This window comes from Tenrec ecaudatus, chromosome X (assembly GCF_050624435.1).
Source record: "Tenrec ecaudatus isolate mTenEca1 chromosome X, mTenEca1.hap1, whole genome shotgun sequence".
NCBI lineage: Eukaryota > Metazoa > Chordata > Mammalia > Afrosoricida > Tenrecidae > Tenrec > Tenrec ecaudatus.
The window spans coordinates 152,044,063-152,070,377 of NC_134548.1; the positions used below are offsets into that span (position 1 = coordinate 152,044,063).

General features: G+C 42.9%; 1 protein-coding gene across 1 annotated transcript in view; it reads left to right on the forward strand.

Moving 5' to 3' along the window:
- The first annotated feature begins 6,661 nt into the window (after nt 1–6,661).
- ADGRG4 (adhesion G protein-coupled receptor G4) overlaps nt 6,662–26,315 on the forward strand; it is a 155,830-nt gene continuing 136,176 nt past the window's right edge. Inside the window, exon 1 of the mRNA XM_075538483.1 lies at nt 6,662–6,779. Within this exon, the coding sequence (XP_075394598.1) occupies nt 6,662–6,779 (118 nt within the window). The remainder of the gene's footprint in view (nt 6,780–26,315) is intronic.

Genomic DNA, 26,315 nt, shown 5'->3' on the forward strand with positions numbered 1-26,315 from the left:
CAACCCCTCTGTGTGTGTATAATTAAAAGGAGGGTATATATATTATATATGTATATGTAATCATAGGCATATATATAATTACAACTTTATATATAACTAGAGGTATATATAATTAATTACAGGTATATACACATATAATTAGAGGTATGTATATTATTAGATAGATAGATATAATTACATGTATAAATGTAAATAAAATACCATATATAATTATTGGTATATATAATTACATGTGTATAAAATTATGGATATATACATAATTACATAGATATAGATATATCAAGATCCCTGGTGATATAGTGGGTCATGAGTTGGGCTACTAACCGAATAGTCAGCAGTTTGAAACCATCAACTGCTCTGCAGGAAAGAGGGGGCTTTCTATTCTCACAAAGAGCCACAGTGTAGGAAATTCACAGGGCAATTCTATTCTGTCCTATGGGATCCCTATGAGTTGGAATGGATTAGATGAGTTTTTGAGTTTTATATGTATATATTATATGTAAATATAAGAGACTAATTTAAAAATATTTTGAGTAATTCTGCCTATCTGATTCCACATATCACCAGTGACATTTTCAACTTAAGGTAGCAAAACTGTGGGCTTTCAAAAAGACTCTGGAAAGTGCTAATGGGAGAGAGACCATTTCACCTTGATCTCTGACATAGGCGTGCGCGCGCGCGCGCACACACACACACACACACACACACGACTGACAGATCCAGAAGAATGTTTTTAAGAAGTAGACCAGGCATTGGTCCAGCTGAACCAATGGGAATCCTTAATTTGAGAGACCAAAGTAATGCTTTACAATTGAGGCATCAAGGTCTCTCTCACTGGACTTCCTTCAGCCACTCACAGAGACCCTTGGATGGGTAGTAAATAGGAATGTGAGAAAGGACATCCGAAACCCTTTAAACACTTCCTGCGGAGTTAGACAGAGGGTGGCAGTGTCTCGAGATGGCACCTGAAACCTATTAAACTCTTCCTGTGGAGTAGGGGTGCAAAAAGAGGGAGATGACTTGAAGGACAGCATTGCCTTCTTGGGCCACCCCTGCTATTTCACCACTCTGGAGCTACTGGAATAGGAAGCAATTACATACAAGAGCAAATTGATGGGAGCCAAAGGAGAAGATATTTCTCTGTGCAGATTCCATAAAGACTGTGCAGATATATGTGTGGTCAGATCTCAGCAGTTCCATTTACAGTACTGTTTTTTTAAAATCTATGTAGATATAGCATGATGTGATTGTAGCTTTCTAAAAACTATGAAACCCCATGAGAGATTGTGTCTTCTATTGAAATAATGTATTTATGCTAGATTATGGCTAAATAATGTATTTATAATAGATTATGGCTTGAGATGCTATTTGCTGATTCTTGGGCCTTTAAGAAACATTGTTAGTGAGCTCTAGAAAATTCTAAGGGCAGTTTTGTTTTATTCTCCCCCCCCCCCCCCCCGGTAAGTTCTAAATTGTTTTTTATAAGAGGTTGGCATATGGCTGCAGCATCCCATATGCTGAGCGAGAGAGATCATCCTCTCCTTGGCTGCTCAAGACATTTCTCACGGAATCAAGCAACAGTTAATACACTTGATCTTCTTCATCTTCGCCTTCGTCTTCTCACTGTGTGTTTCTGTGGAGTTAAAATGGCTACGATAGCCTCATCAAAAACAGGCTTCAGTCCCTTCTGGGTTAAAGCCAAACCTCCACATAGCACTGGTTTCTTTTGCTAGTTTCTCTCCTTGTTCCGCACAGCGAGGTTGGTCCTTGTTTCTACGCATAGAAAGGGTACATTGGGTGGGTACGCTTTCAGTTCCGGTACCCCCTCCTCATTCACATTTGGGAATGCGGCTGGATTTACCACAGAGAAGCACAGAAGGATGACGTCAGCCATCGGGCAGGAAACATAAAGGCCTCAGACAGGCAATGTCTTCCTGTCCAGCAGTGCCCCAGAGTCCCAGGAGGTACGACTTGCCCGTCATGGCAGCGCTGACTGTATAGCGGTTGAAGACCGTGAGCGGGTGCTCCTCCTGGAAGGCGTCCTTGGCATAGCTCACGGGTAGGCACGTCTTGCCCTCGCCCTATCACCCAACCGCACGCACGGGAGCCATGCTGAGGCCGCCTGTGGCACGGTCCCCACACCAGCCCAGAGCTCAGCCCTAGCTGCTGCTGTGCACAGTAGGACTGCCCCTTCCCCCGCGGCCCCAAGCAGCGGTTCCCTCCGCCCAAGGGGAGGAGGTGGTGGACGCAGGTGGGTGTTGCCGCTGCTTTAGCACCTGCCTGGGTCCCCAGCCCAGCCCTGGTCGCTGCGTCCTCTGGCTGCCCTGGTCGTCCAGTGCCCACGCACTCCCTCTTGTCTGGCCTCCTCAAGAGGATCTGCTGGAGCCCAAGAATGTCAACTGTAAACCTTTAAGGAAGCAGACTGCTACATCTTTCTCCTGTGAGCAGCTGGCCCAGGGGGCGGGAAGATTTTTTTCTGTCCAGGGCCATTTGGATATCGATAGCATCTATCAATGGCCATGCTTGTCAAACATTCCATTAATTCACCCCTAAAGCGATGGCTAGGAGCTCTGGTGGTGGAGTGGTTATGCGTTGGGCTGCCACCCGAAAGGTCAGCAGTTTGAAACCACCAGTCACCCAGCGAGTGAAATACGGGGTTTTCTACTCCCCTAAACAGTTACAGTCTTGGAAATCCACAGTGGCAGTTCTACCCAGTACTGTAAGAGTTTCTATGAGTTGGAATCAACTCTATGGCAGTGAGTTTGGCATTTGGGAAGGCTTCTTTTTAGGTCAGTTCTGATTCATTGAGACCCTAAGGGACACAGTAGAACTGTCCCAGGACGTTTCCCATAGGCTGTCATCTTGACAGGAGCAGATTGCCAATCCTTTATCCTAGGGGGCCACTGGGTGAGTTCCAACAGTTATCCTTTTGGTCACACGTGAAGAGTTTAACTCATAAAATGAAACACTAGCATTGGTAAAACGATAGACATTTCCTAGGCTTTAGATTAGCCTGTGTATAGAATGCTTATAACAACGACAACAGGAGGAGAGAATTGTGTTAGCGCACCCTGTGGAAGAAGCACACCAGCCTGTGTGATCATGAGGTGTCGAAGAAATCAAGTAACAGCCACCAGAAGACCCCCCAAAAAAAAAAAAGCATAATGTTGAGAATGAGGTCATTGGAGCAGAGATAGGATGTCCCCTCACTGAAGGGTCACAAGGAAGGAATGAGTCAAGTAGGGTGCAGTATAGCACTGATGAAGCTCACGATGCTCCTTTGGTTCCTTGAGGCTTCCTCACCCCCCACTATCATGACCCCAGTCCTGCCTTTCAATTCTGACTAGACTGGAGCATGTACACTGGTACAGATAAGAGCCCACGACACGTGGAACCCGGGTCATATAACCCCCTCAGGAACAGAAACGGGAGCAGTGATACCAGGAGGGTCGAGAGAAGGGGGATCTGATTACAATGATTGACGACGCATAATTCTCCCTATTCCCCAGGGAATGAGCAACAGAAATGTGGGTGAAGGGAGACAGCAGTCGGTGTGAGATATGAAAACAATAATAATTTATAATTTATCAAGGGGTCACAAGAGGGGGAGGAGGGGAGGAAGGGGAAAAAGAGGAGCTGATACCAAGTGCACAAATAGAAAGTAAATGTTCAAAAATTATTGATGGCGACATAGGTACAAATATGTTTGATACAATTGATGTGTGGAATGTTATAAGAGCTGTAAAGAGGCCCCAATAAAATGATTTTTAAAAAATCTGAGCACGCCTTTTGCAGAAGGCTATGGATGACAGTGAAATCCCCACATCCCTTGGTGGACTCTTCAGGAGGATGAAGCCTCCATTGAAGGCCCTCAGATTGACCAGGGATGGGAACCGTCCTGTCCTCACACAGAGGGCATTGGAAAGTGAACTGCCGCAGCGACAGTGAGGTTAAAAGTGAACACATTGCCATTTATTTCCCCTTTTGACCCATTTGAAATTTGTTTTAGTTTCTATTGTCTTCTGCTTTCTTCTGGATTGAGATTTTTCCATGTTCCTTTTTGTTGTTTGGGGTTTTTTTGGGTACACATGCTGCTTTTCTTTTTTTTTTTTTAACAATTTATTGGGGCTCATACAATTCTTATCACAGTTCATACATATACATAAATCAATTGTATAAAGCACATCTGTACAGTCTTTGCCCTAATCATTTTTTTCTCCTCTTTTCTTTTTTTACATTTTATTAGGGACTCATACAACTCTTATCACCATCCATACATATACATACATCAATTGTATAAAGCACATCCATACATTCCCTGCCCCAATCATTCTCAAGGCATTTGCTCTCCACTTAAGCCCCTTGCATCAGGTCCTCTTTTTTTTTTCCCCTCCCTCCGCTGCTTTTCTTTATGTGAAATTCAGGCTATGTAATTCCTAGAGACAGGAATCATTCCTTAGGGCTGTGGTAGAGAAGGCTGGGGGAAATGGGATTCCTAGCATAATCGTTCCTTAGGGTTTGATGGCAGAGAAGGTTGGGGGGAATGGGAAGCTGAGTATAGTGAGTATGAGGGAAAAGAAAGTGTTCTGAAATTGATTGTAGTGGTGATTACACATCTTTTTTAATATTTTTAAACCATTGAATTGTATGATATGAGAATCTTATGCCAATAAAACTATCAGAAAACATTACCAGAGAGGCTTTATGACCTTGACAGAAATACCTATGTCAAATGGACAAATAAAAGGGCATTTAACTTGTTGGGGTGAGGGAGCTCCAACAGTCGACTAGGTCCTCAGGAGGGACTTTGCGATTGTGGAAGATATTAAAGACAGACAGACAACGGAGCACAGGGGCGCCTCACCTCAAGTCAGGACTAAGAGAGAGAATGTATCTTTTCTAATGGGTATATGTACTGGGGCTTACCGATCTTTCATAAGGCATGTGTATCATACAGCTAACAGACAACATAATCAACAGGTAATATCATGAGCAGGTAACATAATAAACCAGCCATGAGGCGAGTCATTGTCTCGACCTAGTGCTAGTTGCCCTCAACGGCCCCTGAGACCTCTGCAGTAGACCCTGATTGCTCTTCTCTACAGATGACCTCAGGCATAGTGACATAACCAGATACAGAAATGATTCATCCCAAATAGTAGCTCCTTTATGACAGCTCCTTTATGGGGGGGGGGGGTTATTGGAAGGACTGTGTCCAGTCATGAGAATGTATATTAAGATTTATTTATATCTCAACGGTGAGCGTTTTCCCCCACCGGAGTTGACTTTCCAGATCCATAATTATCAGCATGGCTGATTTAGCCACATGACATTATCTTCCAGTCCCTCTGTTTACCACATTAACTGAGGCAAAGAGTGACAATCACAGTGGAGGACAATCCACAACACAAGGATCTGGAATATCATGACAAAACCTTAGCTGACAGCTATGCTAAACAAACACCCCTAACTCAGGCAATTATGCCTGTAATCACTCAAGCTGGAGTCGCGGATGAGTTCGACGAGGTTGTTGTTACCTGTCAGAGATAAGTTCCTAATTTGGCAAAAAAAAAAAGTATTCTGAGAAACATTTGTAGGTCATCCCATCAAGAAAACCTGAGGGTTTTTTAAAAACAGTTTGTGAAAAAAAATGGAAATAAGAGATGATGCAATTTTCCCGTGATCCTTTTGAACATCCCCCATAATTGGCATTCTAAGGATGAGTGACTGATGGTACCAAGTCCTTTAATATGTAATTTAGCAAAAAACTGTCCTGCTATTATCTGCAACAGCAGAGATAAATTGGCCATGATATTAAAATCAACACTGCGGGCTAAGTTTAGCGGTACTGCCAAGGATGTTTCTAAAATATGTCTTACATGCCAATGACACAGTTCTGGCAAACCGGAAAAGAGCCATGAATGGGAAGCACACCTTCAACCAAAGCACACCTACAAATCCCTCCTGGGTTAGAAATGCATCTGGTTCTTTGTTTCTTCTTAGGGTGTTGCTTTTCTTGTCAGAAAGCGGTGGTCCTAACTTGTCTAACTGTGTAGAAAACACCCACCCACCCACCCACACCCACACACCCCACTTTTCCCCCATCCCACCCTCAATCTGGGAATTGTGACTTCTCTCTCTACTGACAGGGGAACTGATTTTATGGGCATTGTTATTCGGGAGCTTTATAAAGTGATATGTTTTCCCCAGAAACTTCACTGCCCTTATCACCCACAGTCCTCATAAAAAGGAGGAATAACTAATGGAACTTAATAACTAAAATTCACAAATCTCTCAGAAAAGCTAGAATTTCTGTAGGTCTAAAGTATTACCCCCTCCGGGCTACACAAGTTATCTCCTTAGGAATCAATAACAGGTCAGTTATGTCTTTCTGAATTTCACCCTCACTCTTTGATGCTACCTTATGGCAAGCAGATATGATTGATTATCATGAGGGATTCATACACGACCTCCAGCTTTCTCACCAATAGATAGGACCTACATTTCCAGAAAATCCACCGAAATTGCCTCTGGAGCTTGGAGATTTCGTCTTCTTGAAAAGAGATGGGAGTAAAACAGCTCTTGAACTGTCCTTGATAGAATGGATCTTCTATCGGGCTACTCTTACAAATGGATACAAATGTCCTAACTCCAACGCTACATGTCACCTCAGCTTGGAAACCTTCGGCTCTGGATGTTTAAGGATCTTCCCGAAGCTACTGACTTTCGAGGTGGACTGCTCTCACCCAAGATGAAAGCACAAGTTGCCAAGCCCCAAAGTGAATAGCTTCAGCCGAAGATGACTTTCCTGATTCATCCACATCCTTTCCTACACATTTTACTACGAATTCCACCTACTTGCCCACTTTGACAGCTTCCAGAACACGACTGTGGTTTCCCTGATGTTCATCCTCTTATTTATGGCACCCTCTGCTCGCCTTCGATCGAAATAGACAACTCTCATGTTTGTTATTTTGAATTTAACCGATTACTGGATTTGTCCTTCCTACTTAACCCAGCTGGGAAAAAAAACATTTAATAGCTGCTCCTGTACACACTGCAGGAGACAAATTCCAGTTTACAGGTCCCCTTTTGTCCTTCAGTCTGCCTCACATCATGAATCCCAACCTAACTTAGTCTGGCAAAAAAAAATGGTACCGTGACCTCACATCAATGAAATGCTTCTTCTGAAGTCATTCCAACCCTATCAAGAAAGCCTAGCACATCAGAAGTAGACACCACTATCCGACTCTCCTGATCAGCTTGTTCTCTTCAACCTGCTCTACGGGTCTTTTTAACGTCAACTCAAGGGGTGGGTCCATGCAGAGAGACACAGAATTGGCTTAGGCTGCTTGTACTAAATGGTCTCTCGACTTCCAGTGTCATCTGTGCTCCACGAAGGTACGACTTCCTATCGGAAAAAAGCCTGCCACCCACTAAGTTGTCTTGTGTATTGCAGATAATGGTTAGACATTTAAAATGACTCTCTCCAGTGGATCATGTCTTCTTCTGTTTGGTTTTTTTTAGGGGTGTGTGGGCGGGGGGGGGGGCCGGTTGTGAGTATGTCATGTCTTCTTGAGAAGGATAACCAGAAAACTGAAACTGAAAATTTCCAGGAGGGTTAATTCGTTCCTTTTCAGGCGTACAACAAACAAACAAAAACAAAGCCTAATCTTTTGCCACAGAGTCAATTCCAACTCATAGTGCCCTCTTGAGCATCAAAGCGAAACTGATCTACGGGGCTTTCAGGCCCTTCATCCACGGAGCTGCTGCTGAGTGGTTCAGTAATGTGTAACTCCTATAGTGGGGAGTCATACAACCAGAACGAAGGTCGGAGGCTGCCTTCTAACCCTGGTAGAAGTCCCAAATGACATCACTCTGGCACTAAAGCCCAACAAATGAGTCGAAATTCATTAAGTAGAGTTGTCATAGGCATAGTACTTGGCTTCCCCTTAGCCAGGTGAGGGGGAGTTTTTACTACCACAAATACTACTTGTGAAACCATTGCTAAGAAGTTTATTCCAACTCAGCAACCCTAATGGAGTTTCTAAGACTGTCAATGTTTAAAGGAGCAGACAGCCTCGTCTTTCTGCTTTGGAATGGCGTGTGGGTTTGAACAACTAACTTTATGATGAGCAGCTGAATGCTTAACCCATAGGGCTACCAGGGCCCTATCGGGTTTCCACGGCTTACATTTTGACAAAAGCAGACTGACACACACACAGCTGGTAGATCCAAACCTCTGACTTTTTAGTTAGCAGTAGAGTGCTTTAACCACGGTTCTGTCATGGACATCTGTATAAATATGACAGGTCAGGTTGAACAGTTTTTGAGTACCTACAAGAAACAATGAGTTGATTGTCTGTCTGAAACAGATGCAGTTTGATTCTGGAACATGTTTTCATTATCTGCGTCTCATAAGGTAGTCCCTTGGCTTTGCGATCAGTTTCTGATAATGATTGTGGTACAGTTGGCTAATGCAACCTTCCCAGGGTCCTAAATGTTACCCTGCAGCCATTCTCATGTTAGAGAATGGAACCACTCAGCCTGTAAAAGGAGTAGGAGTCACCAGAAGCATCATTATCATCATCCCAATTTTGCAGATGGAGAAACCGAGGCAGTGAGATATTAAGGAAACTAAGCAGCCTGGCTTCTGGGTCTATGTTCTGAATTGCAATGCTGTGATACGATAGTCTTTAACATGCAAGACATTAATTTATGGTATGTTTAAAACCATATAGCATTATCACACAAAATAATTTTAATAGTAAGGCACGTAGTTAACTAGAAAACCGTGAGGAAATGCATGGGAAGGGTAAGAGGTAGGGAATCCATCGAATGGGAGTTTTTAAGGTGGTAATCAAATATAATCAGAATGGTCCTGAAAATCTCTTAGGAAGTCCCGAAGACGAATGTTTTTCTTTCCTACTCTTCACAATGTAGTGCAAACATTGGCTTGTATGAAGGCCAATTGACTCCCCTTGGGCCTGGTGGGATGCTCACAGTAGGAATTCTGGGAAGAGGGGACTATGGCGACCTACACTTTTAACCAATTAAGAGTCTCTTCTGTAGTCAGAAACTGGCAAAGAGCCTCAACAAGTTACTCAAGTCAGTCTTTTTTTTCTGTCGGAAGACATGGACATCAGCAGAGCCATATGGCTCGCTAGGCCTTTGTGTTCCCAGTGATGGGTGGCTCATAATGTCCCGTGATAGCCTTTTCTGGTGTTTATCAGCTCCTATAGTCAATAATGGTTTATTTGTGTCTAACTCACGTCTCCTACTGCAATTTCAGTTCATTTCCTATTACTCTTTAGATATGAAGAACAGATGGCCAATATTACCCCCAGAACCTTCCAGAGAATGGAAGACACTCGTTGAAGTGACATTATTTGCCTGACCCCAAACTTCCAACCTCTTCATCTTTCTCCATTAGTTTTATTTTTCCATGAAATCTGCATGACATTGCATCTATAACAAGAAATGTCATGGTTTTCCTTGAAAAGTAACCTGCAAAAAAAAAAAAAGAAAAGTAACCTGCAGATCATTAAAATTTTAACATTAGGTAATTAAAATGTTCGCATTATAAAGATATATGCAGTTAAAAGGGAGTCTCCTTCTCAACTAGAAGCAGCTGCTCTCCCCAGAGTCTCCTTTCAGAGATTGTTCTTTTTCTTTTTTTTTAAAAAAAGATAATTTTTAAGGGCTCAAGTAGAAAGCAAATGTTTTGAGAATAATGACGGCAACAAATGAACATACGTGCTTGACACAATGGATGGATGGATGGATTGTGATAAGAGTTGTCTGAGCTATCAATAAAATGATTTTTTAAATGATTTTTTTAAAAGATCATTTTATTGGGGGCTCTGACAGCCAGAGATTTTTTCCTGGCATATCCAAAGGTTTATGAATTTATTCTCCTCTAACATTCTTTTTCATGGTCACACATATTCATTACACCTTTACCAAATGCCAGGCAAAAGGAGCTTTGATGGCATAATGGTTAAGTACTCAGCTGCTAACTGAAATGTTGGCAGTTCACACTTATCCATTGAGTCTATGGGAAAAATACCCAATAATCTGCTTCCATAAAGATCCCAGCCTAGGAAACCCTATGGAGCAGTTCTGTGTTGCTGCATAGGGTCGCTATGAGTTGAAGTGGACTCAATGGCACAGAAAAACAGCGGGCCTGCTAACTTTTGGGTCACAGTATGAGGAGGGTCGAGATATGGTTTTCTGCCTACAGGAAGCTCACACTCGAATAAGGGAGATCAGCATAGTCACTTGTTTATCAAATATTGATTGAAAGCCTTCTATGTGCCAGGTGGTTTGTAATCCACTGAATAAACGTTTAGCCGTTAACTGGAAGGCTGGCAGTTTGAATCCACCAGACATTCAATGTGAAGGAAAACTTGATGATCTACTTCCATAAAGATGATCTCCTTGGCAATCCTATGGGATAGTTCTGCTCTGTCCTACGTGGTTGTGAGTCGGAATCTACTCGATAGTATATAACAACAACAAGAACCTCTCCTCCTATAGCAAGTCCATGTGTGGCCGAGCAGACCTGTGCTCCATCGAGTTTTTGATGCTTGAGGTTTTAGAAGTAGAGCATCAGGTCTTTCTGCCAACGGGCATCGGAGTAGATTCGAACCAGCAACCTTTTTGGTTAGCAATAATGTACTGTATATACTTGAGTGTAAGCCAACCCGATTTATCAGCTGAGGCACCTAATTTTACCTCAAAAACTGCATTAAAAATGTGCTGAAAACCTCGGCTTATACACACTATATACGGTACTTGACCCAAATAATCCAACCATACGAGGCCACTATGAGTAGGAGTTGACTAGACAATAACTAGTAACTGGTTCCTGCCTTCCTAGAGTTCAGCAGGATGAGCCAATAAAACAGGCATGATGTGACATATGAACAAAAGACCAGGGAAGTACCCACATTTTCCCTGGCTATTGCTCCAAACTTTGGAAACGTTATGACTCCGTGTGGGAAATAGGTCATACGTTCAGCCCTGTGCCTAGTGGAAAGGAGAAGGGGTGATGCCCTAGCCAGGAGTGGTGGCATTGGGATCCTGTGCCAGGTTCTAGGCTAAGCACTTTACATACATGCTCTCAAGCAATGTTCACAGCTAGGTAAGATAGGTTCCGGTAGTCATGTTTTAGAAATGAAGACACTGGGAACACCAGAGAAGCTAAGAAACTGACCCACAGTCACATAGCTGAGGTTCCAACTCAAATCACTCTTTTGACAAAACCTGGGGTCTTCACCTCACGAATCATAATTTCAAGGCTTGGAGGTAATTAATGGGTGATTTTGATATCTGTCCTCCTCCTCTCACCCCGTGGAGAAACACTAGCCCAAAGATTGATTGATCAATTGATCCAGTCTATTATTAGACCAGGACTAGCTTATTATTATCTCATTTAAGGTGTAAGGTGAAGAAAAGGACTGGGCTGGGAGTCATGAGACCCCCGATTCTAGCCCCTGCTCTGTCTCTCAGAAACTTGGTGATCTTGGCCAAGTTGTTTTCCCCTCTGGCTTCAGGATCTTCGTTTTGGAACTGTGGAGGCTGATTGGGATCATTTATGGATATTTAGCGGTTGTTTGATATTTCCATCTCTCTCAAAGGACTCATGATGGATCCTTTGGGGGAAAAAAACCCCAAATACCTACAACCCCTTTGAGAATGACATAAAACCAGTCCAGTCCATCTATTTTCAAGGCTATTTGAAGGCTGACAGATGATGTGAAATGTGCACAAAGTAATGTCCTCTTTGCCTTTGCCCTCTGCTCGGCGTTCTGACCTCCACTGCCCTCCCCATTCTGTCAACGAAAGTGGCCGTAGTTAAGTGAGGAAGTGCTCATTTACTATATCCAATTTAACTAAAGCAATAATCAACTAGGGACTGCAAATAATCCTTAGTTAAAAATTGGAAAAGAACCCTCAGATAAACAGGTTATTGCAGGAATTTGATAACCTAGGAACTTTGCCCATGCTGATTTTTGACTCAGGAGGGCAGACCGGTGACGTGCTGCCAGCCACACAAGGAGGATCAGCCCTGGGTCAATGAGCCCCATAAAGCTAAGAACAGGGAAGCTGGTTTGATCCAGAAAAGAAAGTGACTGAGGTAGGGCCAGCAGCTAATGAGCCTCCTGCTTTCTGCTCATCTCATTTAATAACAAACAGGGATTTCCAGACCAAACCCTGCTTTGGGGCCCCCAGTGACAAAAGGGTAGTCAGTTCAAGGAATCTGGTTCTTAGGTAAGTGTTTTTCATCTTTTTCTCTCTCCCTTCCTCTATTTCCTTTTCTTTTTTTCCATTCCTCTTTTCCACTCCTCCCTTCCTCCCTTGTTTTCTTCCTTCCCCCTTCATTTCTTTTTCCTTAAATTGGGAAAATAATATTCACCATGAAAGAATCAACCGGTATATAATTAGATAAAGTATAATAGGCCTTCATCTTCACTTGCTTACTGTAAAATAACGTAATAGCATAGAACTGTAAAAAGTATAAATTTTCATCCTTCCTTTGTCTCTCTCTTCCCCCTCTTTCAATTTCTCCCTCCCTTAGTTAATCTTTATTCTAACTTTTAATACTATATAAGTAAAAGAATCAAACAGTGCAGGATCGTATGCCATGCAATTTCATCTTGTTTCACCAACCTACCTTCCCATGGCTGACATATAGACTTACCTAATTCCTTTTAGTGGTTGCCTAGTATTCTGTTGTGTGACTGTTCCAGGATTTATTTATTGGGTGCCAGGTAAGTTTTTGAAACATGCCGTGGAATTGTTACAAAAGTTTAGAGGAAATGTAAGAAAGATATAAAGTAGATTGTTTGCTGCTGAAAATTCTATTTTATAGATAGTGATCATATCCACTTCAATTGCATTTTAGACTTTGAAAATTGCTTCCAAAGTATCATCTCATTTGATCGTCTTCTATAGCAACGTTTGGAGATAGGCAGATTATTATCCCCATTTTTACAGATAAGGAAACTGAGGCCCAGAGAAATTAAGGGACATAAATACTTATGGTGTCATAGCTACTTACTGATTCTTAGTCTAGCCTTCTTACAGTACTGCAACTTTCAGGTGCACTTCACCTAGCAAGTCACAAAATATTTAGATAATCTGTTAGTTCTAAGCTTGTAGTTAAGAAAATCTTACAAGTCATACTAATTCCCTTATTAGATTAATAAGCATGACAGAAGAGTACTTGGTAAATATGAGAAGCCTTATTAATGACTGGAACTCATATCAAGTCCAGGATTCATTTCATTTCCTAAATGGCCTCTGTTACATTAAATATAAAGTCCATTCACCTCAAATCCCACTTAAAAGTGGAAAGAAACACAAAACACGATGTTTAAATTGGCCAAATCATTTTGAAGTGTATTTTACTCAAAACCAGAGAATGTTCATAGGCATCCCTCTGCCAAGGTTTACTAATATGTTTCAGTAGGGGTTGTAGTTTAAACACCTTTGGGGTTGGATAAAGGGGAACTTTTCAGTATGTTTTCCCCAATAAGCAGCTTTAGTTACAATTAATTAAGGAGAGAATTGGGTGAATGTAATGAAATGATCAAGTTTTCTCTACCAAGAAATATAAGAACTCTTGTAAAAGTAGGAGTGATTGGATGCATTTAATTTACTTTTTCTATCAGGTCCTCCTGCATAGCATTTCCTTCAAAAAAATTTAGGATCCTTGTAATAGGTTCCCACTTTCTACCCCACCTCCCCTCCATCCTCCTGGTATCTCCACTCTCAGCACTGGTCCTGAAGGGATCCATCTGTCTTGGATTCCTTGTGTTTCCAGTTTCTATCTGTACCAGTGTACATCCCCTGGTCTAGCCAGATTTGTAAGGTAGAATTGGGATCATGATAGTGGGCAGGGGAGGGACGGGGGAGAAGCATTTAAAAACTAGAAGAAAACTGTATGTTTCATCGTTGCTACTATGCACCCTGACTGGCTTCTCTCCTCCCCGCGGCCCTTCTGTAAGGGGTGTCCAGTTGTCTACAGCTGGGGGATGGGCAACAGAAAAGTGGGTGAAAGGAGACGTCGGACAGTGTAAGATATGACAAAATAATAATTTATAAATTATCTATCGAGGGTTCATGAGGAAGGGGGGAGAAGGGAGGGAGGGGGAAAACGAGGAGCTGATATCAAGGGCTCAAGTAGAAAGCAAATGTTTTTGAGAATGATGGTGGCAACAAGTGTACCAATGTGCTTGACACAATGGATGGATGGATGGATTGTAGTAAGAGTTGTATGAGCCCCCAATAAAATGATGTAAAAAATTTAGGATCATTAAAACAGTAAGTAGTTGGATTGAAGTTGGGTGCATTATGGTTAAATACATCTGTCTTCATTTTCAAAGGCTGCACATTGACACATTGACTCCCTGTCATGGAGTCCATTCTGCTTCACGGCAACCCTACAGGACAGGGTAGAAGTGCCCCCATGTGGGTTTCCAAAACTGCGACTCTTTATGGGACTAGAAAGCCTCACCTGTCTCCCTCAGAGCAGCTGGTGGTTGGTAGCCCAATGCTTAACCCCTACACCACTAGAGTTCTCCCTAGGGCTGCTACTGCTCTAGAACTACTACAAGGTGCGTGGCTTTAAATAATAGAAATGTATTAGCTCAGAGAGCTGGAGGTCAGGGATTCACAGTAGGGTCTCAGCCATGTTTCTTATTTGTGAGAGTGTGGAGAGAAGAACTTTTCCCTGCCTCTCCCCTCGCTTCTGGTGGCTGCCAGCAATCCTTGGCATTCTTGGGCTTGTGGAGGCATCTTTATGTGGCATCTCCCTCCTGTGTCTGTTTTCTTTTTTAATAAGACACCAATTAGATATGATTAGGACCCATTCCACTCTGATAGGACCTTATATTAATTGATTTTAGAAACAAAGTCATATTTACAGTTACCAGAGTTTGGAAGTCAATATGGTCTTTGGAGGACACAAATCCACAACAGTATCAGAATTTGTTATTATCCATTTAAAATCTATCTTCCCCATTGGCTTTTCCATGATAGGCAATTCTGCCACCTCAGAACAGAATTCCTAATATGTAATACCATATCTGACACATAGTGGGGGTTTGATATGTATTTGTTGAGTGAGTATGCAGATACATCCCATCAGTGAAATTTCAGTAAGGCTGGACAACTCAGACAAATATCTCTTCTGTGGTTGACTGATATGGCTTAAAGCAATAGAAAAAAGGCTTTACAAGCGACGAGAAGTGTGTTCACATGCATTTAGAAATTGTTGGTTCTTAATCTGAGATGAGTATATTTCTGACTTTTACACCCAGGTTTAGACCATGAAAGAACACATCAGATTTCGAATGCTTTACGGATTGATTGCCACGACAAATTTTATCTTTCTCTCAGGTAAGAAAATGCATTCTTAGTAGTTCTACAATATATCACATACACTTGGTTATGGAAAGAAGCCATTGGAAAATATCTGACAGTGGAGATTTGCTGGGATGTCCCTCAATAACTTCCTTTTGGTCAATATGGCTGCAGGTCAAGCGAGAGCTTCAGTAAATGAGTCCATCAATTCGATACCATGCACAACTCATGGACAACTGGCTACCAGTAGGCAGTGGCTTGGACTACTGCTTGGTGTTTCTCAAGATAGCTCTGAAATACCATTTGGTGGCGAGTCCACACCTAACAGAAGTTTGGGGGTTTCTTTGGATTGTTTCCTCTTTTGTGCATATGGCTTTATTTAAAGCTCCTGGGAACATTATAATACCATCGTTCCCTCTCCATGACATATATCTGGCAGTGATCATAGAACACATATGAGGAAAACCGAGGCAGTTCAAAAGCTAGACATTGTGACAGGATTCAAGATAGATTCTCTCTTTGTTTCTATTTTTTAACGAATAGATGATGAAGGCAGTTCAATTGAAGTAGCCAGTAATTTGGAATCTTAAGGGGAAGGCTCCCTTGAGGAATTGTAATCTTGTCCATATTAAGTAAATTCAGTTAATAAAATTGCTCATTTAATATGTCAGTCTTTAGCGTAAAGGTTATACCTGCCAGTGAGGGACAATTCTTGATGAAACAGAACTCAGGTTTAATTTGAGCTTCCTTCAGATTTGAGAGTTAATGTCCTGGAAAAATACCAAATCATCATCGCCATCAACAGCCAACACTGCCTGGCATCTTGCTGTGTCAAGGCCTGATGGGAAACCATGTTTCTTGTGATAAAGGTTGAAGTGGGAACTATGGGACACTGTGGCAGCTCTGTTACCTGGCCTTTCACACCTGCTAAGTGTTGATTTATCTCTTTCCTACCTGTTTCCCCAAAGATTAAAAACTGTGTTTTCTCCGTTGCTTCTTTAAAGTTCTTTTTTAAAACTTATGCTTGTTATAGTTGAAAATATACTGTGTTTTTCCATCCAACACATCTTACCTAACATATCTGGTGCAGGTTTTAACACCTGGGCTAGGCACTCAGTGCATATTTGCCGAGGTAATGAACTAAGGCAATTTGAAAGGACCAAATGTTGGACACATTTATGATGGAGATATGTGCAGTACACGCTGTAATGGAGGGATGTAAGGGTTTCACTGTAGTCATGGAATAACACATTGAGAGTGTAGTGCTGGAAAACATGGATGGGGTTGTGGGGAATGTCATTGGTCGATTGAAATATGATGTATAGATTTTAAAACTGAAGAGGTGACTTTAAAGTAGGCTCAAGGTTTTTCAGACTGCCTAAATCTCATATTCATGACTTCAGCCAATGATTCTTTTAGGATATCAGGCAATTAGGTGTAATTGTCCTTCATTGGTAAGAAATTCATCATTTTCTTCCTGGAATAAAACAACTCTATCCTTGAAACGATTATATAAATAAGGTTCAGTCTCCTTCTGGTTCCAGGTGAGTCATCCACTGTCCAATTGTGAAGGCCATTGAGGGGAGAGGGCTAAGCTAAGGTTCAAGATTAGGTCAAGCCTAGTGACTCAGAGATGCTCTACCAGGATGGAACTAAAGTGTAGGATGCTCTAACAGGATGGAACTAAAACCCATGGAAGAATACCAGGGATCCAGAAGGAGAAACCAAATCTGTTATAAGGTCTCAGAGGAGAGATCAAGGGCCAGAAAGATGTGAAAAATGAGATGCGGAACCGGGCAAGACATAAGAAATAAAAAGGAAGTGAGAGGCTTAGGCTGTCAGCAGAACTAAGGTTCTTGGTGTTCCTTTCTCTTGTTGTTAGGTGCCACCTAGTTGGTTCTGACCCACAGCAACCCCATGTCTAACAGAACGAAACACTGCCTGGTCCTGCGACACCCTCACCGGTATGTTAGCGCCCCTTGTTAGTAGCCTATTTGTCAGGCCATCTCACTGTAGGTTCTTGGTCCTCCTTCTTTTCACTGGTCGTAGCCTTAACCTGCATGTCTCTTATTGGAAAAGAGCCCTGGTGGTGTAGTGAGTTCCACGTTGGGTTAGTGACTACGAGGTCACGAGTCAGAACTCACCAGTTGCTCTGTGGGAGGAAGATGAGGCCTTGTGTTCCCAGAAAGACTTCTAGCCTTGGAAACAGACAGGAACAGTTCTCCTCTGTCCTATTGCGTCACTATGAGTCACAATCGATCCAATGAAAGTGAGTTTGGAGATTTTCTTCTCTCACTGATGTCTGTTATTGACTGCTTAATGGACGGGTTAGTGGTATTGATTTAAAGGCATAAGACTAGAGCAGTTCTCTCCAAATTCCCCCATAATAACACACACACACACACACACACACACAATTTTTACACTGCCAATTGGAGTAGGACTGTCCTCGCTGAGCCAAAGAGTGTCACAAATGTTCTAGGACATTCTTGATGAGGGAGGCTGGAGCTCTGTGACATGAACACTTTTTTGCTACGATGTTGGGTAAGCAATCTAGGCTGGAGTAATTCTTGGAAGTTCTAGTCAGAGAATGCCTGACTAGAAATCTTCCTGAAAGCCGTAAAGTGATGCTAGTAAATCTAGCCTATGCTGGAGAGGCCAACTAGGTCAGCCTCAGTCAGGACATGAGGGAAATGGAGAGACGAAAAAGTTCTTTAATTGCAAAGGTGCTTGTATAGCCAGGGTCCAGAAAAGGCCCTATCTCATTTTCCCAATAGGAATTTCTTTGCCTAGGAAAGCGAAGTAGAGGAGGAAATTTTTAGTAGAAACTGTAAAATTCTGTATACACTCTAGATTCTAGAACATATGGCTATTTCAGTCTACATTAACTAAAAGGAAAATAACATTTAAAATTCATACCCAAACAAACCACAGTTTAAATACCTCAAAAGCCACATGTGGCTAGTTGCTACCACATTGGACAGTTGGGATATTGAATGTTTCCATTAACACACACAGAAAATTCTATAGTGCCATTTGAGAAGCTTGTGGGAATTGACCTTTTGGGAACAGATCTTTCTAACAGCTTTATTGGAATATAATTTACATACCATAAAGTTCAGCCATTCAAAGCATACAAGTCAATGGCTTTTAGTATATTGACAGAGCTGTGCAAACATCACTATTATCTAATTGCAGAGCATTTCATCGCCCCCAAAAGAAATTTTGTCATCATTGACTAGTCACTTCCCTTCTTCCCTCGCCTTCTATTCAGACCTGGGCCAGCCCTAACCGACTTGCTGCCTGTATGAATTTGCCTGTTGTAGGCATCTCATATAAGTGAAATCATACAATATTTTTTCTTTCTGTGACTGACTTTACTCAGGATAATATTTCTAAGTTTCACCCGTGTTGTAACATGTATCAGAACTGTGTGTCTCCCTATGACTGAGAAAGACTCTATTACATAGATGTCCCACATTGTGTTCACACATTCATCAGCTGATGGACATTTAGGTGGTTTCTACCTTTCGGCTACTGTGAAATATTCTGTAATGAACATTGGTGCATGAGTATCTGTTTGCTTTCTGTTGTTTGAGTGTATACCTAGGGGTGGAATGGTCAGAACGCAGGGTAATTCTATGTTTAATTTTGTGAAGAAGTGCTAAACTATTTTCCACAGCGATTGTACCATTTTGCACTCCTGCCAGCAATGGATAACGGTCCCACTTTCCCACATTCTCACCAACACCTATCTTTGCTCCTTGTTTTGGATCATGGACATCTCGATCGGGATCAAATAACATCTCATTGTGCTTTTGATTTGGATTTCCCTAAAGGAGACCTGGTAGTGCTCTTGGTTAGGCATTGGACTACTAAGTGTAAAGTTGAGGTTCAAGCCCACCAGCTGCTTTGAGAGAGCAAGATGAGCCTGTTTGTTCCCACGAAGACTGATAGTCTCAGAAAGCCTATCTAGGGCTGCAATGAGTTGGAGTCAATTTGATGGATGGCAGTGGAATTGGTTTGGTTTGGAGTGGTGAATAACACCTAGAAGGAGTCCTACTGGTGCTGTCAGGCAAGTGTGTTGGACTTCTAACTGCAAAGTCATCGGTTTAAACCCACCAGCCACTCCGAGGGAGAAAGATGAGGCTCCGGTACAGAGTTACAGTTTGGGAAACCTCATGTAGGGTGGCTGCAAGTTGGAATCTACTTGCTGGTAGTGGGAAGGACACCTAGTATCTTTTCACCTGTGTGGTGATGTTCTTAGCTCAAGACTGATCAGGAAAGCTCACACTACAGGCGGTTTTTTTGGCGACTGAGTGAGTGACGGAGTGCAGGATGTTCTGACACCAGCTACCCAGAGTTAGGTCACAACTTTCAGACTATCTTCATTTCAGACATTTGGCATACGTTTGGGACTGCCCAGGACACCCCCTTGGGTTTGGTAGTTCATGAGAACAACTTTCAGAACTCAGGAAATTACTATACATATGATTACAGTTTTATTATAGTAAAAGGCTACACTTGTAAGTCAGAACCAGTTAAAGGGAGAGATGCATAGGGCAAGATCTGGAAAGATTCCAAAAGGACATCCATTGGTGACAATAGGAAGAGTATTGTCACCTAGGAAAACTCGCCCAAGTCTCAGAGCCCAGTTTTTTTTTATTGAGGCATTATTACGTAGGCATGATTGATTGATTGAGTCCTTCGCCATGTGTTTTGTTAGGTGCAGTCTACTTGGTTCTGACTCATTGTGACCCTGTGGCCACATAACTCACTGCTATTGAGTCAAGAATAACTCATAGCGACCTCTTGTGGGTTTCTGAGACTGTAACAGTTTATGGGAGTAGAAAATCCAGTGGAGCTGCTGCTGGTGGTTTTGGACTGCTGATTGTGTGGATTGCAGGCCAATTCGTAACCACCACACCACCCGGCTCCATCTAGTTGAACTTAATTTCTACCTGCTCTCCTTGGAGGTCAAGCTGATGTTTTATGACTCATATCTCCAAAGCTTTAACCACATGCTTACTCTTTCTGGTGAGGGTAGCCGTCATCCTGGGTCATTCATGAGCATAAACTCTCTTTGTGGTCTGAGGGGCTCACTAAGGATGATAAAAATATGCCAGTCACTTGGAAAATCTCAAGAATTTAGGGACTACGTCCCAGGAGAGAATGACAGACAAAATCTTTATTGGACATTTTTTTGAAAATGTCTACCACTTGACAGAATCAGAGTGCAGATAGGGACAGGAGGGTTTGAACTCAATTTTAAAATGCATTTGATGATTAATATCAGCAGTCCACTCTTGCCAGCAGTGCCAGTGTTATACTACATTGTAATGTGGCACACCTGACACACGGGATCCAGGACAGATTACCACCCCCGCTCCGCCCACACCAGGAACAGTAATGGCAGTAGTGATATCATGAGGGTAGGGGTATGAGGAGAGAAGGGGGAGAGAGGGGGAACCGATCACAATGATCGACGTATGACACTGCCCGCCCCCTCCAGGGATGAACAACAGAATTATGGGTGAAGGGAGACAGTAGATGGTGTAAGTTATGAAAATAATAATAATAATCTATAATTTATGAAGGTTTCACACAGAGGGGAGTGCGGGGGAGAGAGGTAAAAAGAGGAGTTGATATCAAGGACTCAAGAAGAAAGAAAATGTTTTGAAAATGATGATGGCAACATATGTACAAATGTGCCTGATACAAATTGATGTATGCATTTTTATAAGAACTGTAAGAGCCCCCAATAGAATGATTTACTATATATATTAAAAAAATAAAAAAATTAGAATCAGGAGATACTGGCACAGCATTAGAGTTCCATTCACTCATCATCTGTTAGCCCAATTGAGTGTCATATCATAATGCCTCCTAGTGTGACAGCACTCTGCTTTGCAGTCTTGCACTCGTCACCTCCCCAAACAGCTGGCTGTCTTAGCACACCACAACTTCACCCCATTAGGCATCTGGTGTAACTGAGCTAAGGAACAATATCATCTTGCTCTGAGTCTTTAAAAAATGTTTTGTGACTGTTTATGCTAGGCATTTACTAAGTCTTTATTATCTCATTTAACCTTTAAAAAGACATTTTATTGTGAATTGGGTGAAGGTTTACAGAGCAAATCAGTTTTCAATCGAACAATTCAGATGTTTTGTTTTGTTTCATTTATGGCAACTGTCACAAGGACAACATCACTTACCCCACTTCCTCTCTGGGTATCCTATTTCCATTACTACTTCTTTTATTTAAATAAATCATTTTATTTATTGAGGCTCATACAACTCTTATCACAATCCATACATACATCAATTGAGTAAAGCACCCTTATACATTCGTTGCCCTCTTCATTCTCAAAATTCACCTTCCACTTGGGTTCCTGGAATCAGTTCATTTTCCTTTTTTCCCCTCCCCGTCCCTCCCTGCTCCCCCCTCCCCCATGAACCCTTAATAGTTGATAAATTCTTATTTTACCTACTTCTTTTCTAACCCTTCTGAATTCTGTCCATGGGTAAATGTGGCTCTTTTGATCTCAAATAATTGATGGTTCTGAGGAGAGTATGCCTCACCAGTGTTATTGCTTACTTTATAGAACTGCCTATAATTTGTCTGTCTAAGTCTATCATCTCAGGGGTTTCCACCAGTCTCTACCCCACCAGTAGGCATTGTCCTTCTTTCTGCTTTTGAGTTTTCATTTCCTTTTCTCTCCCCCTCAATCCAGGACTTCCTTAATGTGAACACTTTCAGAGTGGTTGGTAGCAGTAGCCAGGCACCATCTAGCTCTTCTGGTCTCAGGGTCATGGAAGTTGGTATCTATTTAGTCCATTATCTTTTTGGACTTCCTTTGTTGCATAAGCACGTTATTAATTAGTTTACAATCATCTACTGCTCACTTTTCCCTGCATTTATACCCAAATTTTCCCACCTACAGAAGGCACGGTTAGGATCAGCCCCCTGCTGGCCTAGATCGCCAGATGGCCTGCTCTCCCCCAAGTCATCCATTGATATGCTAACTGATGTGGCCACAGGGGCTCCTGGTGAATGGCAAAGACATTCCAAGCATCTGGGAAATGTTTTTGTTTTTTAAAAATCATTTTATTGGGGCTCTTACAGTTCTTATCACAATCCATACATACATCCGCATATCCATTGTGTCCAGCACAATGTTTACCAAGTGCTTCCCATTCACATTGGCTTGTACTATTTATATGGGTTAGGGTCACATAGAAACAGAGCTCCTGTGCTAGCTTGGCCCTGATGCAATAAAATTGCATTCACTGTTAGCTTCCACTCTGTGAGGTGTGGTGAAGGCAAAACCCATCCCATCAGGCCCTTAAAATGCTGGCATAAAGTTGCTAAACTATTTTAAAACCTATTCCTTTTTTCTTAAGGTTTCCAGTCATCTCAGGCATTCCTGGGCTCTGGGCTTGTGGCCACAGCTCAAATCCTCCATCCTTATCTTCCTATGGTTGTTTCCATCCGTCTCTGTCGGTGTGTCTTCTTATCCTGTAATGTTGAATTGAGACTCACTCGACTCTAATATGATCTCATGTTAGCTAATCATATCTGAAAAATCCACTGCCATCCTAGCGATTCTGACTTGTGATCCAAGGAGTTCCGAAGCTATAAATCCTTATTGGAGCAGACAGCTTCACAGTTCTGCTGAGTGACTTGTAAGTTTGAGTCGCCACCTTGTGGTGAACAGTCAAACACTGCCTGGGCAGCACCACTAGGTCCATGACATCTGCAGTTCCTTATTCCCAACCAAGTAAGATATCAGAAAGGGCTTCAACATCTTCTTTTGGGAAACACAAATCAAAGCACAACAGTTCTCCCTAAATTCTTGTCCTCCTCACTTGAAAAATACATTTACTCTATTGCAGTATCCCCTAAAATCTGAACACATTATACCATTCACTCCAAATTTTAGGATGTCATGTGAAGTCAGAATCGACTCGATGGCAGTGAGTTCTGAAAAGATCATTACCATAATCCAAAAAGTTCCAAAGCTTATATTTCAAATAATTGGTCAGGTATGGATGGCATGCCCTCTCCCTTCAGGCAAGATTTCTGACCTTTTGTGGATCTGCGAAATACAGAAAACAAGTTATCTGCTTCCAAACATTTAAGGCCGGGCCAGGCATAGGGTAGGCATTCCCATTCCACAAGGGAGAAATTGGAAGGAAAAAGGCGATGATAGGTTCCAAGCAAATGTGAAGCCCAAGGGGTCAAATCGCATTAAATTACAATGCCTGAAAGAAAGAAAAAAGAATTCTTCCCTTTGAGTGGAAGAAGGCGGAGGGCATTGTCCTCTGGAATCCAGGGGGAGAACTGATCCAACCTAAGTTCTGCCCTGTGAATTAGAGGCCATGGTACCGTGCTTTGTAACCTAGAAGGCCGCGACGCCTGCCCTCTGAAAAGCAGCTGGTGAACCTGCCTCCTTGAATAAAGTGCTCGCACCTTGCACTCTGGGAAAGACAGCGTGGCCCCGCCCCCTCGCACTAAGGAGGCGGAAGTCTCGCTCAGGGAATCCCAGAGGTGAAGGGCCCGCCCCCTGACCTGATCGCGCAGTAGTCCCGCCCTCTGGAACCTAAAGGTTGCAGCTCTGCCGGCTTTGAGTCAAGTCGGTGGCTCCCTGCCATAGTATCCAGGAAGTTCCCTCCCAGAACAAAGGGAATGAAGGTCCCATCCCTGCAAATGAAGACTCAGAGGTCTCAGGCCAAGGACTGCAGAGGTTGAGGCCCCGTACCTCGAGCTGAAGAAACGGAGGCTACTTCTTTTAAGGGTAAGAAGGCGGTTTTCTGATGGCTGGAACGGAGTAGGGGCCCTGGTGGCTCAGACGTTAAGCTCTCGGCTCCTAGCTCACAGGTTGGTGCTTTGAATCCACCAGTTGCTCCCTGGGAGGAATATGTGACAAGCTGCTTCCGTAAAGATTTACAGCCTTGGAAATCCTGTGAGGCAGCTCTACTCCACCCAAAAGGCCATGGCTATTGTTAGGTGCCATCGAGTCGGCTCTGACCCATAGCGACTCTATGCACGACAGATGGAAGCACTGCGCGGTCCTATTCGTGAGCCCATGGTTGCAGCCACTGTGTCAATCCATCTCATTGAGGAGCCTTCCTCTTTTTCACTGCCCCTCTCTCTACTTTACCAAGCATGATGTCCTTCTCTGGGGGCCAGTCTCTACTGACCAAATGTCCAAAGTATGTAAGACAAGTCTCGCCATCCAGGTCTCTAAGGAGCACTCGTTCTTCTTCCAAGACAGATCGGCTTGTCCTTTTAGCAGGTACACGGTATGTTCACTATCCTTCTCCGCCATCACAATTCAAATGCGTCAATTCTTCTTCGGCTTTCTCTGTTCAATGCCCAACTTTCATGTCCATGTGCAGCGATTGAAAATGGCATGGCTTGGGTCAGGCGCACTTTAGTCCTCAAAGAAACATCTTTGGTTGTCAGTACTCGAAAGAGGTCTTGTGCAGCAGATTGACCTAATGCAACTCGCTAGGGTTTTTCTGAGAAAAAAGGACTGGACAGCAATGGGTTTGGGGGTTCTGGAGCTGAGGAGGTGGCCCTTCCCCCAGGGTTTGACAGTTCCGTGTGTTCCCACCCCAAGAAGTGGAATGGAAGAACAGATGGCCCCACTCCCTGGGACTTGGGAGACAAAGTCCAGTCCTCATCCCTGTGCTCTCAGCTAGGCCATTTGAGCCTCCGCGAGCCTTAGATCACTGCAACAGCATCCCAATTGACCGCCCAGCTTCCTTTCTTGCTCTGCTACAATCAAATATAAAAAGGTCACTTAATCAAAACTCACCATTGGACGACTACTACATTTTTTTAATAAGGCCGCTCATGATAGAAAGATGAGGCTTTCTACTCTCTTACAGATGGACAGTCTCAGAAACCCACAGCAGCTGTACTCTGCCCTACAGGGTCCCTAGGACTTCAACTCCACTGGACGATGACAGTGAGCTGACTATTGAGGCCCATTTCCTACCACGCTCGTCCTTGCTCCTCTCTCCACACCCTCCTTAGCTTCTTTGCCAAACGTGTCCTTGCTTCAGGACCTTTGCACATGCTATTCCCCATGCTTAGGTCACTGTTCCTTGCACATGTGGAACTCTAGCTCTTCATCCTTTAGGACTAATGTAAACAGCACTCTTTCCCACCTTAGCTCATGTAGACCTTCCCTATCCTCCCATTCCCTTCCCCCCATTATTTAGCTCAGCAGCCTTTTTAGTTCCTTCAGAGTTCTTTTTATAATCTGTAGTTCTTTCCTTTTTTCCTTTGGCTTCTCTGGGATGCTAACTGACTCTATCCCTGCATTCTCTCATTGACACACAGTCAAGACCCAAAGACTATGTATAGGAGGCCTGGTTCATCTAGTCACAGTGTGGAAAGTGGGCTCTAGGGGCCCAATAGTACCTCTGTTTCTCTGTGGTTGTTCATATTCTGGCCATGGTGTTATGGGTAATGCAGCTCTTCAGTACCATCTACTAGGCAGTAATGGGTCTGCTAGACTATGAACTAGTGTTCAAAATTCTTCAGTGCTCTAGAATATTCACTTGCAAGGATCTGTGATCCTGAGAGCCAGAAAATCCCTTGCTCAGGTAAAGATTTTCATTTTGGAAATGAACGTTTCCCCCCCTCTCTTTTAAGTGGGGGCTTGGCATTTCGTAGCTGAGGCAGGCAGAGTATGTGTTCTTGGCAAAATGTTCACCCTCATTGTGGCTCGATTCTCCACACAATAAACATAGCCAATGAACCCGTTCTCTGAAATCTGCTCTGTCTCTTTTCCCTCGTCTGATAGGAGGCATTGCCAGGTGTTAGCTGAGCCTTGAGTCTTACACAGGCCCTGCTGTTCTGTCAGGCTGCCTGGATCAGAAATATTGGATACAAGAGACCTGAGCAGGTTAACTAATGGGAGAGAAAC